The 14,190-nt window shown below is 32.3% G+C and overlaps 1 protein-coding gene across 2 annotated transcripts in view; it reads left to right on the top strand.

The window, feature by feature from the left end:
- Window positions 1-771: 771 nt before the first annotated feature.
- The window catches only part of LOC106109610 (scavenger receptor class B member 1-like), a 29,417-nt gene continuing 15,998 nt past the window's right edge, over window positions 772-14,190 (top strand). Inside the window, exons 1-2 of one of the 2 annotated variants that reach the window (XM_013291182.1) lie at window positions 772-907; window positions 3,440-3,645. In XM_013291182.1, coding sequence (XP_013146636.1) covers window positions 3,627-3,645 — 19 coding nt within the window. In that variant the 5' untranslated portion in view covers window positions 772-907; window positions 3,440-3,626. Of the gene's footprint in view, window positions 908-3,439; window positions 3,646-11,176; window positions 11,846-14,190 lie in introns of those variants that run through there. The other variant, XM_013291181.1, reaches the window with a different exon arrangement.

Raw genomic sequence — 14,190 nt, 5'->3', positions numbered from 1 at the left:
TCAAGGGAACGTATAATCTTTGATACACCGTACAAAATAAAAAAATCCCATACAAAATCTACACCATGGGGTCTCTAGTTTAAGTAGTACTCGTAGTATGGCAATTCAGATGTCCATACATATTATTACATTTGTTTTTCTTTTAGATTAGAAAATTAATAAATAGAAATCTTCAAAAACGAGTTAACATAAGTATGTAAAAGTTAAAATAAACAGTAATTGCAATTGTTGATAATTACAGCGAGACTAGTTTACTGAATTCTGTCTTTTCATTGCCATAATTTAGATATTTTTTTTATTCTTGTTCCAAAAATGGTATCGTTCGTCTGTTACGAGACAAAAAAGGAGCGACGGAGTCGTAAATTATAAAATCTTTTATTTTCCATTTTTGCAACGAACACGAAATACCGCGCGGGGTATAGCGGTTGGTAAGGGGGGAGGGTGCACCTTATTTATTTTGAAACTCGCTTTTGTTCGCGACTTTGTACACTTTGAATTATAAAAACTTTCTATGTAGCGTAAGAGTTATTGAAGAATATCTTCTATATCTTTGACAAATTTCATCGAGATCCGTTAAGTCGTTTAGAGTGTCGCTCAGGAGCTATACGCTACCATACAATTGATTCGCTCAGTTTGCGCGTCGCGAGTTTCACGTTTGCAGTGCATTCGCGAGATGTGGACGGACCCTTATACAAAACGACATAAATATTATTATCAATGCACGCGACCCCGCAGCTTGTGATATTCATAATAGATAGATTGGGTGCGAGGTGCGGCGAGGGCGTGCGCGTTCCCGTGCTGAGCTGGTCAGTGAGCGGCGAGTGCGGGTAGTCCGCGAGGTGTTCTGTGTTCTGTGCTACTGTTAGAAGATGCTACGACACTATACGACACATTTTACCCTTTTCCGGTGAGTGTTTCTGCAATTTTGATGGTTAATCTGGTATGGTCTGAGTAATTAATAAATCGATAACGTTCAAATTTTTTAAAGTTTTTGGTTTAAAATAATAATATTAAAATATTACAACTAGTACAACGTCTATATTAAAAAAGCTGTAAATGCAAGTCGATTTCGCGCGCTTGATCTTGTCTATTAAAAGTCAAAGTACTGTTAGGGTATTTGTTGGTGTTCCACCATAAAAGCTACAGTCGTAGGAGCTTCTTGTTCGAATTGAGACGGGCGTTCGGGGAATAACCAATAGGTTGTTTATAAGAAGTGTCTAAGTTTGTCTCGTTGCAAGAAACAAGGCAATTATTCTATAAGTGGAACACCGCTCATTTCCGCGACTGTACTTACAACAATATTTTTTATTTATTTGAAATGGATTACATTCCTATTTATAGGTCAAGTTCACTCCTTCATATATTTCGCAACGTTTTATATGCAGTTAATTCTAATTTAATAATTAGCCGCGAATTGATTTATTTTAAAATTGAATGTCATTCTAACGTAGCACGGACGAAAAATATCAAGTTTTTTTGTCTTTACAACCTTTTTAATGTTCAATAAAACAAACATAATACGGCTGCTACATATTATCTAAATACAGTAGAAGTGTGGAATAAAATAAAAAAATATGTATCAAACGTCTAAGTATATTGTTTACAGTCCTTATTATAGCCTTTAAAAACAGTTATGTTAACTATTTTAACGTTAAAGAAAAATGGATGAATTAGACATATCAACTGATACCAATTTAACGACAATGGCTGTAAAGAACTAGCGTAGGTAGCAAGTAAGTGATTTTTGTTTTGTATTTGGCAACTTGAATTAAAAAAGATGCGCCAAATGTTGGCGTTTTTCTGAATTCTGAATATCAGGCGGATAAATTAGGAAACTATGTTTGAGGTCGACGATAGGGGTATAGAAGCAGGTCGGGGAGATATCGCTAGCGCGGAGCAGAGCAGTGGGCTTCTCCGTGGTTGTGTTGTAACTCAACGAGCAGATAACGAGTGGCGGCCTGCCGCGCCACGTGACTGCTGCGACTTTGTGCTAATAATACACATAGGTCTTAGGTCCCCGATATCGTCGGATATTTGACACTCTCGACTGTTGTATCTCAGTACTTAACGAGAGCTTCATTACTGCCTACGTATTACATATTGCAAGGTACAGTACTGTCAATGTGGGATCAAGTCTTTCGGTTTATTTCTAAGGCAAGCTTTAAGCTCTTTAAGTTAAGTGGCGCGCACAAACTGATGTTTTCATAACTAACGGTTATATTATAAATGAAATCACTCTAAAGTATTAATGTTGTAATTTTAAATATTACAATGGAATAAGTGACAAATTAGTAAGTAAAAAATTGATATTTTTAATTGTGTAAACACTTTTCTGAAGTTTTTCGCAAACACCTACTTAATGATGATCGTTTAAGTAAATGTAGGGTAGGCAGTATTCTGTTTGACATGTAAATAATGCGTTAGTTTAATTAGTGAGATATGTTTTCTTATATTGTGAACATGTAATTACGGCAGCGGCAGGTCGAGTGCCGGATAACATACGAGTGCTTGTTGTGTGTTTTGTTTTGGAACATTTATGTTGTTGCAACAATGAACGACGGAAATGCATTCGAAGGTGACGCAGCTAACTTCCCATTGAAAGGTACACTGACATTTAAAAGATTCTTTACTTAAACAAGGTTCTGGAATAGATGATCTAGTGTTTTTTTTTTTAATGGAAAGCTCTATGCCACCCTCTCGTACCTCTAACGTAAGGATCAGGGACGTTTCCTACTTTTAGGTTTTTTATTCTTTATTTCTTAATTAATTCTAATTTAAAAACATTACAATGTAAAATATCTTTTTAGTTTAGTTTATTACCAATATATTTTAGTTTTTACGGATACTTCTATACTTCTACTTTCTACTGAGTAAAACTCAAGTTACGTAGTTCGGAAACACATTTAATCAATATAATGAACCAAAAACACTAAGGAATGGTTAAACGTAGCTGAGGAACCGGCCATAAGACAATTTTAAAATAGAATCTTTATGTTACCCAAAGTTGTATTAATTTGCATTGCTAATAAAGTAACCATGACTTTTGTGCTTAAAACTGAGATGATTTATAGTCACCTCTGTCCTAAGTTAGAAAAAATGTATGACACAAATAACCAGTCCTGCCTTTTTGATGACAGAATAAATAACTCACGACCGTCACTTACATTGGTAGGCAGATAAGAGTTCGGAACACGGCCTTTAGTTCGTCGACAGCTCAAGTTAGTTCTTTTTTATTAAATGCTTTTTAGTCATCCGATAGTCGAGCGCTTACCAGTATTAGGATGTATGGAGGAGCGCACATTAACTACACAGATTTAGTTTGACACATCAAACTATCAGTCAATAAAAAGTCTGCAGTGTGCGGAAAGTTTAATAGTAATGACGTAAACCATTTGTTAAATAAACCACAATTTATAAGAGACAATATTGATTGTTACAGGGAGAGCGCCTCACCGTGCCAGTGCAACACGTGTGTCAACTGTTATCGTGAAAATTGTGATAAAATAACAATCAATATAAATGATAAGAAAAGTTCGAAATAAGTTAAGGACATACACAAATAAAAGTGTCTTATATTTGATAGATTATCAGCTACGAGACTTCAGCAACCGGCTGAAACTGCCATTATGATGTTATCTTTCAATCGTAAGTACTGAAAGTTTATTTAAACTTTGAAAGAACTTTTGACAGCTTTGTGTTACATCTTGGCTCCGGATTTTGTTTTGGATATATGAGATCACACCACCACATGTTTAAAGTATACTTACGATTCAAAGTTTACGCGCTTGGCAATAAATAATTTAATAGCATTACAATATTTAACGATTGGCAATCAATTACGTTGATAATGATTGAATTCTATTGAAGACGACGTATCGATTGTAACTTAACTACTGTTTAATTATAACTCTTTGTTATGTATTACACAATGTAATTAATTAATAATTACGTTTTTAACACATTATTACTAGGTATACGATTTGCTAACACATTTTAAGTTTACACTTTGACATTTTTTTCCAATCCCAGGATACACCAACTTCATACTTGTTCGGAGCTTAAATTTAGAGAGCTTACTAAAGGTTACGTAGTTTTGTCATTAAAATTTGGACAGCAAAAATTGTAATAACTTAAACAGAACGATATCGACTGGATAAAGCCTGCTATACACGCTTAGTTTTATAGTACTGTCGTATTGCATAGTTAAAACTGAAGGCGTTTATGTTTACAGTTAAATTGATTGTTTAAATTTTGCCGACTGACATTGTGTAGCGTGGTTATGTCGTTGGAAATGATTTATGAATTGGTTATACTTAATTAAATAAAATTTCGATTTGTTATTGACACAAAATAAACTCAATATGATTAGATGTTTAGTAAATCAAATAAAAACTATCTTATGGGAGTTTACGACAGAATCAATTAGGTATTTTATTGTAAATATGATTTGGGGTTCAAATATGGGTTGAGATTGCTTTTAGTCATTTTTTTAAATCAAATCTGCACGTGGAGTATATGTATAGTGGCTCAACGGTTCGAATTTGAATGTAAATTAAAAAAAAGCACATGAAACCAAAAGTCAACTACAAATTGACACTCCACAAACAGATCTGTCAACTCACTTTTTATCTTATCGATTTCGTGATTATATCAATACTAGCACAAATTGGAACAGAACAACTATACCCGGCGTCCGTATATTTTGGTTTAAATTTAAATAATTAAGAAGATTTTATGAACATTTTTATTAGCACGCAAATTATGTCACACATTCGGATTTTGTCTACAAAACCGATTGAAGTTTTGATGATTGAAGTTGTAACTATATTGTTATTATCTGCACAATGTTGATTAAAAATGTGTTCATGATATTATTCAACATTACAACTTAAATAAACCACAAATAAACAAAAATCCGGACGTATTTTTGTGTCGTTTAATTATTTGCATATTCAATGTATAAAATGACGACGAGGAGAAACAAAATCGAAGCGATGTACGAATGTTTCTGTTTAATAATTTAATTTATTTAAATTAGACTTGACGAAGACTGCATTGTTGCATGCATTCATATGCATTTTCATAAATATGCAACTATGCAGTCTTTATTGAAAAATCAATTCGTAGAATAAAAAAAATTACGGGAATAATTAAGTACTGTAAATCATAAGAAAAACAAACGTATAAACGGACATAAATTCTAAGAGTAATTTTTTCTCGTACATCTTTTATGTACTGACACCGGCCAATTACATTTTTTAGTTTATGAATAGTTATTTTTAGCATTGCGAAAATTTTCCATAGAATAATATTATAGCTCAACCGTTTCTTAACGATTTAGATCCTGTTTTTTAACTAAAGCAATCTCGGTGATTTTCCATTCAATTCTTGAATAATATGTGCAGTCTCGCGACCGCAAAAGCCTTTTGGATTTCCACACTTCTTCACTATAACAACAAATAAATCAAGTTTGTTAGAGAGAGAGAGAGACGAGCAAGGCCCACTCCCATGAATAATCAGAAACCATTCTCACTAACGGGTAGACATTTACGCTACATGTTTGTGGTTAACTCTAACTAGGATAGCAGAGGATGACGAATCGTTAATCGTTGTTTCTTTTTAATTTAGTAGTCATTTGTAGTTCTACAAAATCATGAACAGTCCGTCTTCCACGTTATACTTTTACGATTTTTTTCTATAAGAAAGTTAAGCAACAATTCCGTCTATCAAATTGTGATTTAGAAGTATTATGATACTAAAAATAAATAGCACCGAAATTTGCTTCATGTATCAATTTGTACTTAAATTAAATCCCGTATTGTTTATATGATATTTTAGACAAAAAATACAGTATGTTTTCTAGTTAGCTGCTTAATAATAGATAATTACTGTTTACTGCAACATTGTTTTACCCGTGAGAAAAGTATCAAACGGTTATACCAACGCCATCTATTGAGTAGAACTTTAAACGAGTTTATATTAATATGAGGAGGCTTTTCTTTATTAGTCTATTTTAACAATAAAATTATGATCCTAGTCTAAAAAATTTTAAAACCTTCTCCTATAAAATATAAACGACTATAGTTTTTCGTTTCTCTTCATAATTTTCCTCAAATGAAAAATTCTCCTTATTTGATTTTGATGTTGTTTGGTCAAACAATGTTGAAGTATTTGCGCAGATTAATGAATTTATCTAATAATTATAATATTTTATGCTGCATTATGCAATATTTGTTCTTGCGAAGGTTACGTTAGGTAATTATTACGGTTCCGGTGTTTAGTGAGGATCTGACAAGCTGACAGTAGCTACCAACAAATAAAAACATTTATTCGTCGACGTAAATGGAATGGTTTTATTCTTAAAAAATAATTAAGCAAATGAATAAAGTCATTATAACGCTACCTATCCTCGTTAGCTAATCGTCTTGTTGTTGTTTATTTTCCGACAGAAAGACAACACAAGTGACCGCACACTCATTACTTTACCAAAAAACTATTAAAACTACAAATGATTATTAATGTGACAAAGCATTATCGCAACCTCGATATATTATGCAGCTTACGGTGAACGATACTATTTTGTTTGTGACCAAATGTTATATAGAGGGCAGCAGTGTCGATTTACAAACGCTCGTAGCACTTCTTCTCTCTAGTACCAAGTACTGAAATAACTTCACCTGTGTTGTATATACATGTTTTAGTCATAATTTGGACATGGAATTACCACACTTTAAAATAACTTAGTAAGTACGTAACTAACAGCAGATTACTGAACCAAATTTTAAACAATTCTATTTTTAAATACCGTTAACAAGCTGACAGACAACTTTTTTCATGAATGTTTAAGCGCGGCCTTATCATTTACGTCACTATTAATTTCTTAAATATCGTTTAAGTTTCCGGCCGTATATCAAAATGACAATAATATCCGTATTCATTGTCTACAATACATGTTTATCGCGTCGCAATGCAAAGGGTTTAGGTTTTCCCCGACGAAGACACAAGATCTAACTAGTAACTTTCCAAGATTTATAAACCCTGTCTCTCAATAAAGATCAAGTGCATTGTAATTATTAATTGTGGAAAACTTGGCTTGAGTAATTCATCTACACAAAAACTTCAATAACCCGTCGACGTTTTGTTTTTGTCCTCGAGACTATTCTAGAATGTAATAAATAATGATTTACTTTGCTTCTAACTTTAATAAAAAACAGCAATCAATGCTATGCGAAGTTTATAATACATTTTTAAGTGATTATTATTTATTTTGGAACCAATCCTCGCGACTTAGAGCATCTTCAATTGACCATATTCAGGTAAACGGCAACAAGAAGTATTGCGGTGGTACAAATATAGATGTTGAATTCTATGTATATAGATTCAGACTGTTGTAATAAATTTTAAAGTCATTACACATTTCTAGATAATTCTATAACTATTTAGATATATTAGATCATAATTCGCGTTCAATATATTGAATGACCCTGAGGTTATTGGTCTTGAAAAATATAAGCATTAGAAAGTGGACCTTGATAAATAAAACATAATACGGAATTGCGTTGCTCCCGCCTCTGCCCCCGCTTCTGCCGCCGCCGCCGCCGGCGTCTGCAAATCTAGACGAGGAAATTAAACTTATTTCATATTACTACACAAACAAAATGTACCAAAAGCGACCAGTAAACGTCAGTAATTGTAATAGTTATTACAATTATGTACTATGGAATGTGATAAAGAAAATAAGATTTTTATATAGGGCCTTTGAACTTATGTTTCCTTTCAAAAGAAAAGGTGACTTTGATGTCGTTGAATGTAATGACAAACGACACTCACGTTTCTTGCGATCGCAGAATGAATGCGAGTGATTAGTGAGGGGAGATAGTGTGATGGAATAATGTTTATTTTTAATATATAAATTGTCTGTCAGGAAATCACGAATACTCATTACATATTGGTTTTAATATAGTGATGACTTGCTAAAGTAAATTTCTTGTGTGCATACAATTCCGTTATGTTTTTACTAAATTGAATGTTACATTTGAAGTAATTTTCATATAGTTAAAAGGCTTTTCTTTATCTTCCCTCCCTCTCGCAGCTAAAGTTGTGAGTTCACGTTTTGCAGCAAGGGTTGACTGGCAAGGGACTACGAGTACAACAGTTTGGGATTTTCTGTACTTGCGTATTGCGGCAAAGTACTTTGTTTGCTTCTTATAATAGTTATATGATGTAATTAAATAGCAAAGAGACAAAACCCCAGGTAGATACAGAATAAATCTTCTTAATAACCATCAAGAAATTATCTTAATTGCAAAAATTACCACAACAATGTCCATCTGTTTTTTCTCGAGTGATCAAGTTCATTCTACAAGCAATTAATTACTATTGTTCATTGATAAATGTTGTAAAAAACTACATTTGTTCAGTAATCAATAATCACAAAGCATGATTTCAATATGAAGTATGAGATAATTGTTCGGTCGTGTGTATTCAACAAGATTCAACAAGAAAATAAAAAACTTATGAACCTTAGGGATATAATCTGCTTCTGTTTACCCCGCTGTGTGGCAATGGCGAGCGTGAATACGTTCTGTCACTTTATTCCGCAGTAATAAAGGTCGTTTAAGCGGCTAATTCCATGGACATAATTGCATTCCGACTGTCGTTTAATTAACTGAATTCATATAGTTGTAGGAGCACGTTACGCACGGTCACGGTACACGTAAACTAGTTATTGATATAGTCGAATGATTATAGTTGCGTCGACCTACGTCGTGAGATTATGACTCAACTAGCCAGGGTTGACACAACTGATAAATAAAATAAAAACTGCTAAGTTTTATACATAAAATCTTTTATTAAATACAATTACACGACTTTTAGCCTTATGCAGTCTTATTATATTGCAGGCATATTTTTACATCAATAAAAATGTGAATTACAAGAGTTGTATCATCACAGGAAACCAAAAAGATTAAAAGTTGAAGTGGTAAAACGAGCCATGGTAATTTAAACTCATACGAATGGGTCGGCTTGGCTGGGGATTACCGAGGCCAATAACCTCACACGACTGATGGTGAACCAAATTCACATAACAAATATAACCCACTGACTCGGAAATCTGAAGATTTAAGTTGAATAATTTAATTAAAAATCTCGCTATTAATTTAACTTTTTACACAACGAGGACAAATCAAGGACAAGGAGAAATTATTTTTTGGAGTTAAAATAAAAAGATTATTTTTTTTACTTTAAATATTTTAAATTAGTTTTATGAAGTGACAACCCTAATGTATTGGTGCGAACAAATGCGGAATTCCCTAGACCGGCCGGGCTAGGCTCGCTCGTCATTCGCTGACGTCGCTTGTCTATAGCTCTGCTACTCGTGGCTACCTTCACTGACGTACTATTTAGGTTTTTTTGTCAATATTCTGAAACTAATGAAAAATTCACCTCATGGAATTTTTTCTTTATAATCCAAGAAACATTAATGATAATTAAAATCATTTTTGAAGTCTATTTAGATATGAGGCTTTAGTCATTTCAAAAGATAAAGTAGTTTTGATTTATACTTTTTTATTATTTCGGAAATGTAGTTAGTTAGTTTTTTTTTTAATTTACGCTTTTAGCAAAATAATGATAAAGGTAGTACAGTTCACAATGTTAAAGGGTAATATTGTGTAATTCTGTGAAAATAACTTGATTTGGGGATTTAGTAACTAAAGTTGAAAGAAATGACCATTGACATGTTTAAATAGATAGACTACATAGATATATTTAAATAGCTCTGAAAATAGTCAAAATAATAAAAGAATTTTGAATAAGCGGAGCAATCATAATATAGGTAATTTATTTTGAATTAACTTATAGAATTCTGTTAAATTGATTATTTTTAAGATCACGAAACTTTTTAATATGCAGAGTATTGTTGCCAGTCTGTTTCTAACTGTTCCGAACGAGAATAAAATCATAAACAATCGCCACTGGCCCAATCCGCTAAAGAGGTGCCGTAGACAAGAAACTGTACTGAACTAAACTGAATTGATTATTTTCAAGTTAGCTTAGCGTAGAAAATATCTAAATTAGGTTTAACAATTCGAATGCGAACCGTTTTGGTTTGGTTTAGCTACGCCTCAGCGTCGCGTCGCGTACGTTGTGGTTGTGTGCGTGGGTTTTGTGTTTCTTTTCAGTAAGATTTTTCAGAAATGTCAACGACAGCGGTGTTCGGTTACGACAGTTAATTGTTTGTGTTTTGTTTCCGCTTCCTCACAACATATGGAAGGTAAAATGACGTACTTTGGATCGCATTCTGAATTTTCCAAAGATTGGTATTACCTATACGTAGGCTAGTAACAATTGAGAACATTCGTTTTGACAAATGTAAAATTACTTTTGTAATATTTAACTTTATAAATTAACATTAACAAATAGTTTTTTCTGTACATTTTTTGGAATGTATGTATGGTATATATGGTGAATATTTGACTTTTCGCTTTCAGTGATGAGGAAAAAATAAAGTGATTATATCTTTCTTCTATAATCTGTTTTTGTTTTGCTGAAATTTAAAGATCCATGCGTAAAGTAAATTTACATTTAATCTAACGTGTAAATAACGTAAATGATTTTTGGACTTTTAGTACGACGCAATTGCAACTTTCAAATACATTGTTTTCCACGTTTTCTTTTTTTTTAAATACAGTCACTATTGTTTTATGAAACAATAATAAATTATTTTTGTAATCAATATTTCACCTTATGATCGCCATCTCAAAAAATAGTAGCTACCGTTCTACGATCGCGTTTCAGTTAACAACAACGCCTGTTAAATATTAATTAACACAGTAAAGAGAAAAAGCGTTATCATCATTCCTTTTGCTGACATCAATTACTACCAATTCGCAACATTTTTGTGTAGTGAAATTGCACTAGACTTGGAATAACCCACATTCTTTTTATGCTAACTCATTTTGTATGACGTCATTAATAAAAAAGAAATATATACCATGGAAAAGTACATCGCTAATCGATACCCTCGCCATTTCACAGGGAATCTAATTTATAAAAAAAAAAACTGGTTGTGTATAGACGCACGCACACTGCTGCGACTTACATGGGTGTGCGTTGCGAAATTTTATATAAGCACAAGAAATGTAAAGCGAGATCTCATTAGATGGCCGAGCGACTGACCGCCGCGGACATATTGTTTTAAAAAAAACAATATTTATATTCTGTGCGCGAAGAGGCGCGAATTTCGATTTGCGCGCCGAAAACTATATGACATTTTTACTGCATGTTTTTATTCTTTTTACATGAAAAGTGAATTCTTATGAGTGATTATTGAGAAATTATGTGACTGAGTTTGTTATGAAGTTTTTAACGTTGTAATATATACATTACTAACGTTAAATAGTCAGAGGCTATTGAACTTTTAAATAATATAAGATTTGAATAAACAATATTTGTAATCTGGAATGTCGACTGATAGAACCTTCTATGGATAGGCAGTGCAATTAAAATCGTATTACACCGATTAGTCGTAAAAACGTCAGTATACCCTTTACCTCAGACTGCAGTGAGTTGTGCAAAATGAAGGATTTATCTCAGATATGGAACAAGTTTGCTGGCAAGCAGTACGCGACAGTGAATACTGCTGAAAAGGAATTAAGGGACCTGTCACACAACAGGCTAAAGAGGGCGGACATCGATGCGTCTAATTTTGAACAGAATTATTCAGAGTGCGAGGGACTAAATAAGTTTACGGAGGAGTTTGACTTTGGTGATAAAAAGGATGCGATAATCAACAGATTATTTGAAAGGCGAAAAAAGGGACAAATTGCCAGACAGCCTAAATGTAAGTTTTTAACGTTTTTAATTTGTTTTTACGAGTTTTCGGCCGGTTGCTAGTTTACGTCCAATATTGGCCAGGAAAGTTAAGTAAAATTATACTTACTAATAATTTCATTATATCTACAGATATCTATATTACATTTTGAGAAATTACTGAACGTTTGTAAGTTATATCTTTCATTTTCATTTTTCATTAAAAGTCACGACTTAGGAAAGAACAACATAATACTTGTATGTTTTATTGATATTTATGACGTTAATAAAATATATTTTATGCAATAAGTTTTGTGACAATTGGAATAAAGTATTTTCTTACTGAACAGATTAAAAAAACACGATCAAAAAACTAATCAATAACAACTTTATTATCTATTGTATGTTTTGTAGCTTAATTTAAGATTGAAACAAAATTGAGATATTTGATTTGTCTAAGTATAAAATTCCTTTTTTAAAATTATTTTGATAATCTATAAGTATGTTAATATTATTTTAAACATAATAAGATCTGTACGGAAGCGGAACTCCTTAGTATGTAGTTCACTCAAAACACTACGGAAAAAACATAGTTAGTTATACGAATAATTAATATATTAAAAAACATTATATTTGTAACAAAAACAAATGTATTTGTGTGTTTAAAATATACTATGTTAAGTCGAATTTTTACACGGACGGCTTTAGCTAACTTTTACTAATATAAGGAGTTTTCTTAAATTACTAGAATCAGAAAAACTATCCTATCACATCTTCTATTTAGATGTGTTTTTTTAGGTTTTTTTTAACATTCTCAGTTTTCTTTCGACATATTAACTATCGTAATTGTTAGGGTTTTTTCTTTGTCGTGTCTAGATTCAAATGAGTTGTTAATTCGCCATTTCCCAGTGCAAGCCTTACAAGGTATAATGAATATGCGATGTCGTTACATTATTCATAAAAGCATAAACGTTGTACTAAAATGGTCTTAGGATTGTGGATAAATCTTCTTATTTTTCTAATGTCCATCGTAACGGACAAAGGGAACTCTCAGCCGGACGCTACGGAGAATTAAATTTTCGAACTTCGTTTCGGTTTTGTTATAAAATCCAGTTCTCATTACTCCAGTCTAGCAATCGTATGCAGTAAAGGACTGGAATGTAAAATAATAGCTGAAATAATAAGGTTGTTGATACTTTTGTTAGAAATTTACTTGATTGCCAAATGTACTCCGTTCGTTGAACTCTTTTGTACATACGCGTATTGAAAAATGATGCAGATATTATTAAAATGATTTAAGAATTTAAATATATGTATGTTGCAAAGGTCATTTACACATAATACATGTATTTAAATACTCATTTAAAGTGAAAACCTTTGATTATCTTTGTAATCATTTCCACTTTTACTGTTTTCATTTTTCACGTATCGGATGGATCGAGCGCTCAGTCGCGCGGTCGTTTGTAATTTGAAGTGCAGTTATCTTGTTTCAATCGAGTTTTCCCTCACGTTCGAGACAGCGTCGCGAGTATCTGGTAATTAGAAATCTGCCTAGAAATTTAATATTACCTTGGGCGGTAATAACGGTGACATTGAACGATGTAGCTTGCGATTGAGACATCTCATCTACCTCTGCTTGACTCCTATTGTTTATACCGCGATAATAATTGACCTTTCGTAATCTTTGGTCTATAGAGGAAAGAATTTTAATTCTATTTGGTGTTCGAAAAACCCTTTATTGAGACAATAATTAAAACAAAGAGCTTGTATTTATATTCTGAAAGAGTTAAAACGTCGGAACAGTTTACTGCTATAAAATAATTTAAGTAATAAAAAAGTATCACGACTCAGTCATACTTTGACATTCGAAGGTCTTAAAAATTATATGGATAGTTGCAGTTAAATAATATTTTGGCAGAAATTAATTCATAACCAGTATCAGAGTTTAACTGCACGGCATTGAACCGGCATCACATTTAACCGAGCTGTTTAATATCATTTATTAACTTGGAACTTCCGCGCCAGAAATTTCTAGAGCCAATTTAAAAACCGCAATGTTTTTAAAATGCTATATTAAGATTTACTAATAGTTTTTTAATTGCAAATAATAGTTTGTTTTATAGCATTCAAATGTTTTTGTAGTGACAGCAATGCTCAAGGAGACATACTTAAGGGTTTTGTAATCTTTTAGTTTCTGTTTTCTACAACGTTATTCTGCTTATTTTTAAAAAAGAAAGATTTTAATAGAATTCCTTTTGCTTTTGTCTTTTTTAAAGTTAAATTCCGGTGTTTTAGTAAATCTTCTTACTATAACCCGAATATTACATTTTAAAAATAGTAATGTAATAATAATTTTACAGTGCAAAGGTTACTGGA

Source organism: Papilio polytes, unplaced genomic scaffold (assembly GCF_000836215.1).
Source record: "Papilio polytes unplaced genomic scaffold, Ppol_1.0 DF821122.1, whole genome shotgun sequence".
In the NCBI taxonomy this organism is placed as follows: domain Eukaryota; kingdom Metazoa; phylum Arthropoda; class Insecta; order Lepidoptera; family Papilionidae; genus Papilio; species Papilio polytes.
The sequence above is the reverse complement of the archived record's forward strand: the minus strand, read 5'-3'. Positions and strand labels throughout refer to the sequence as shown.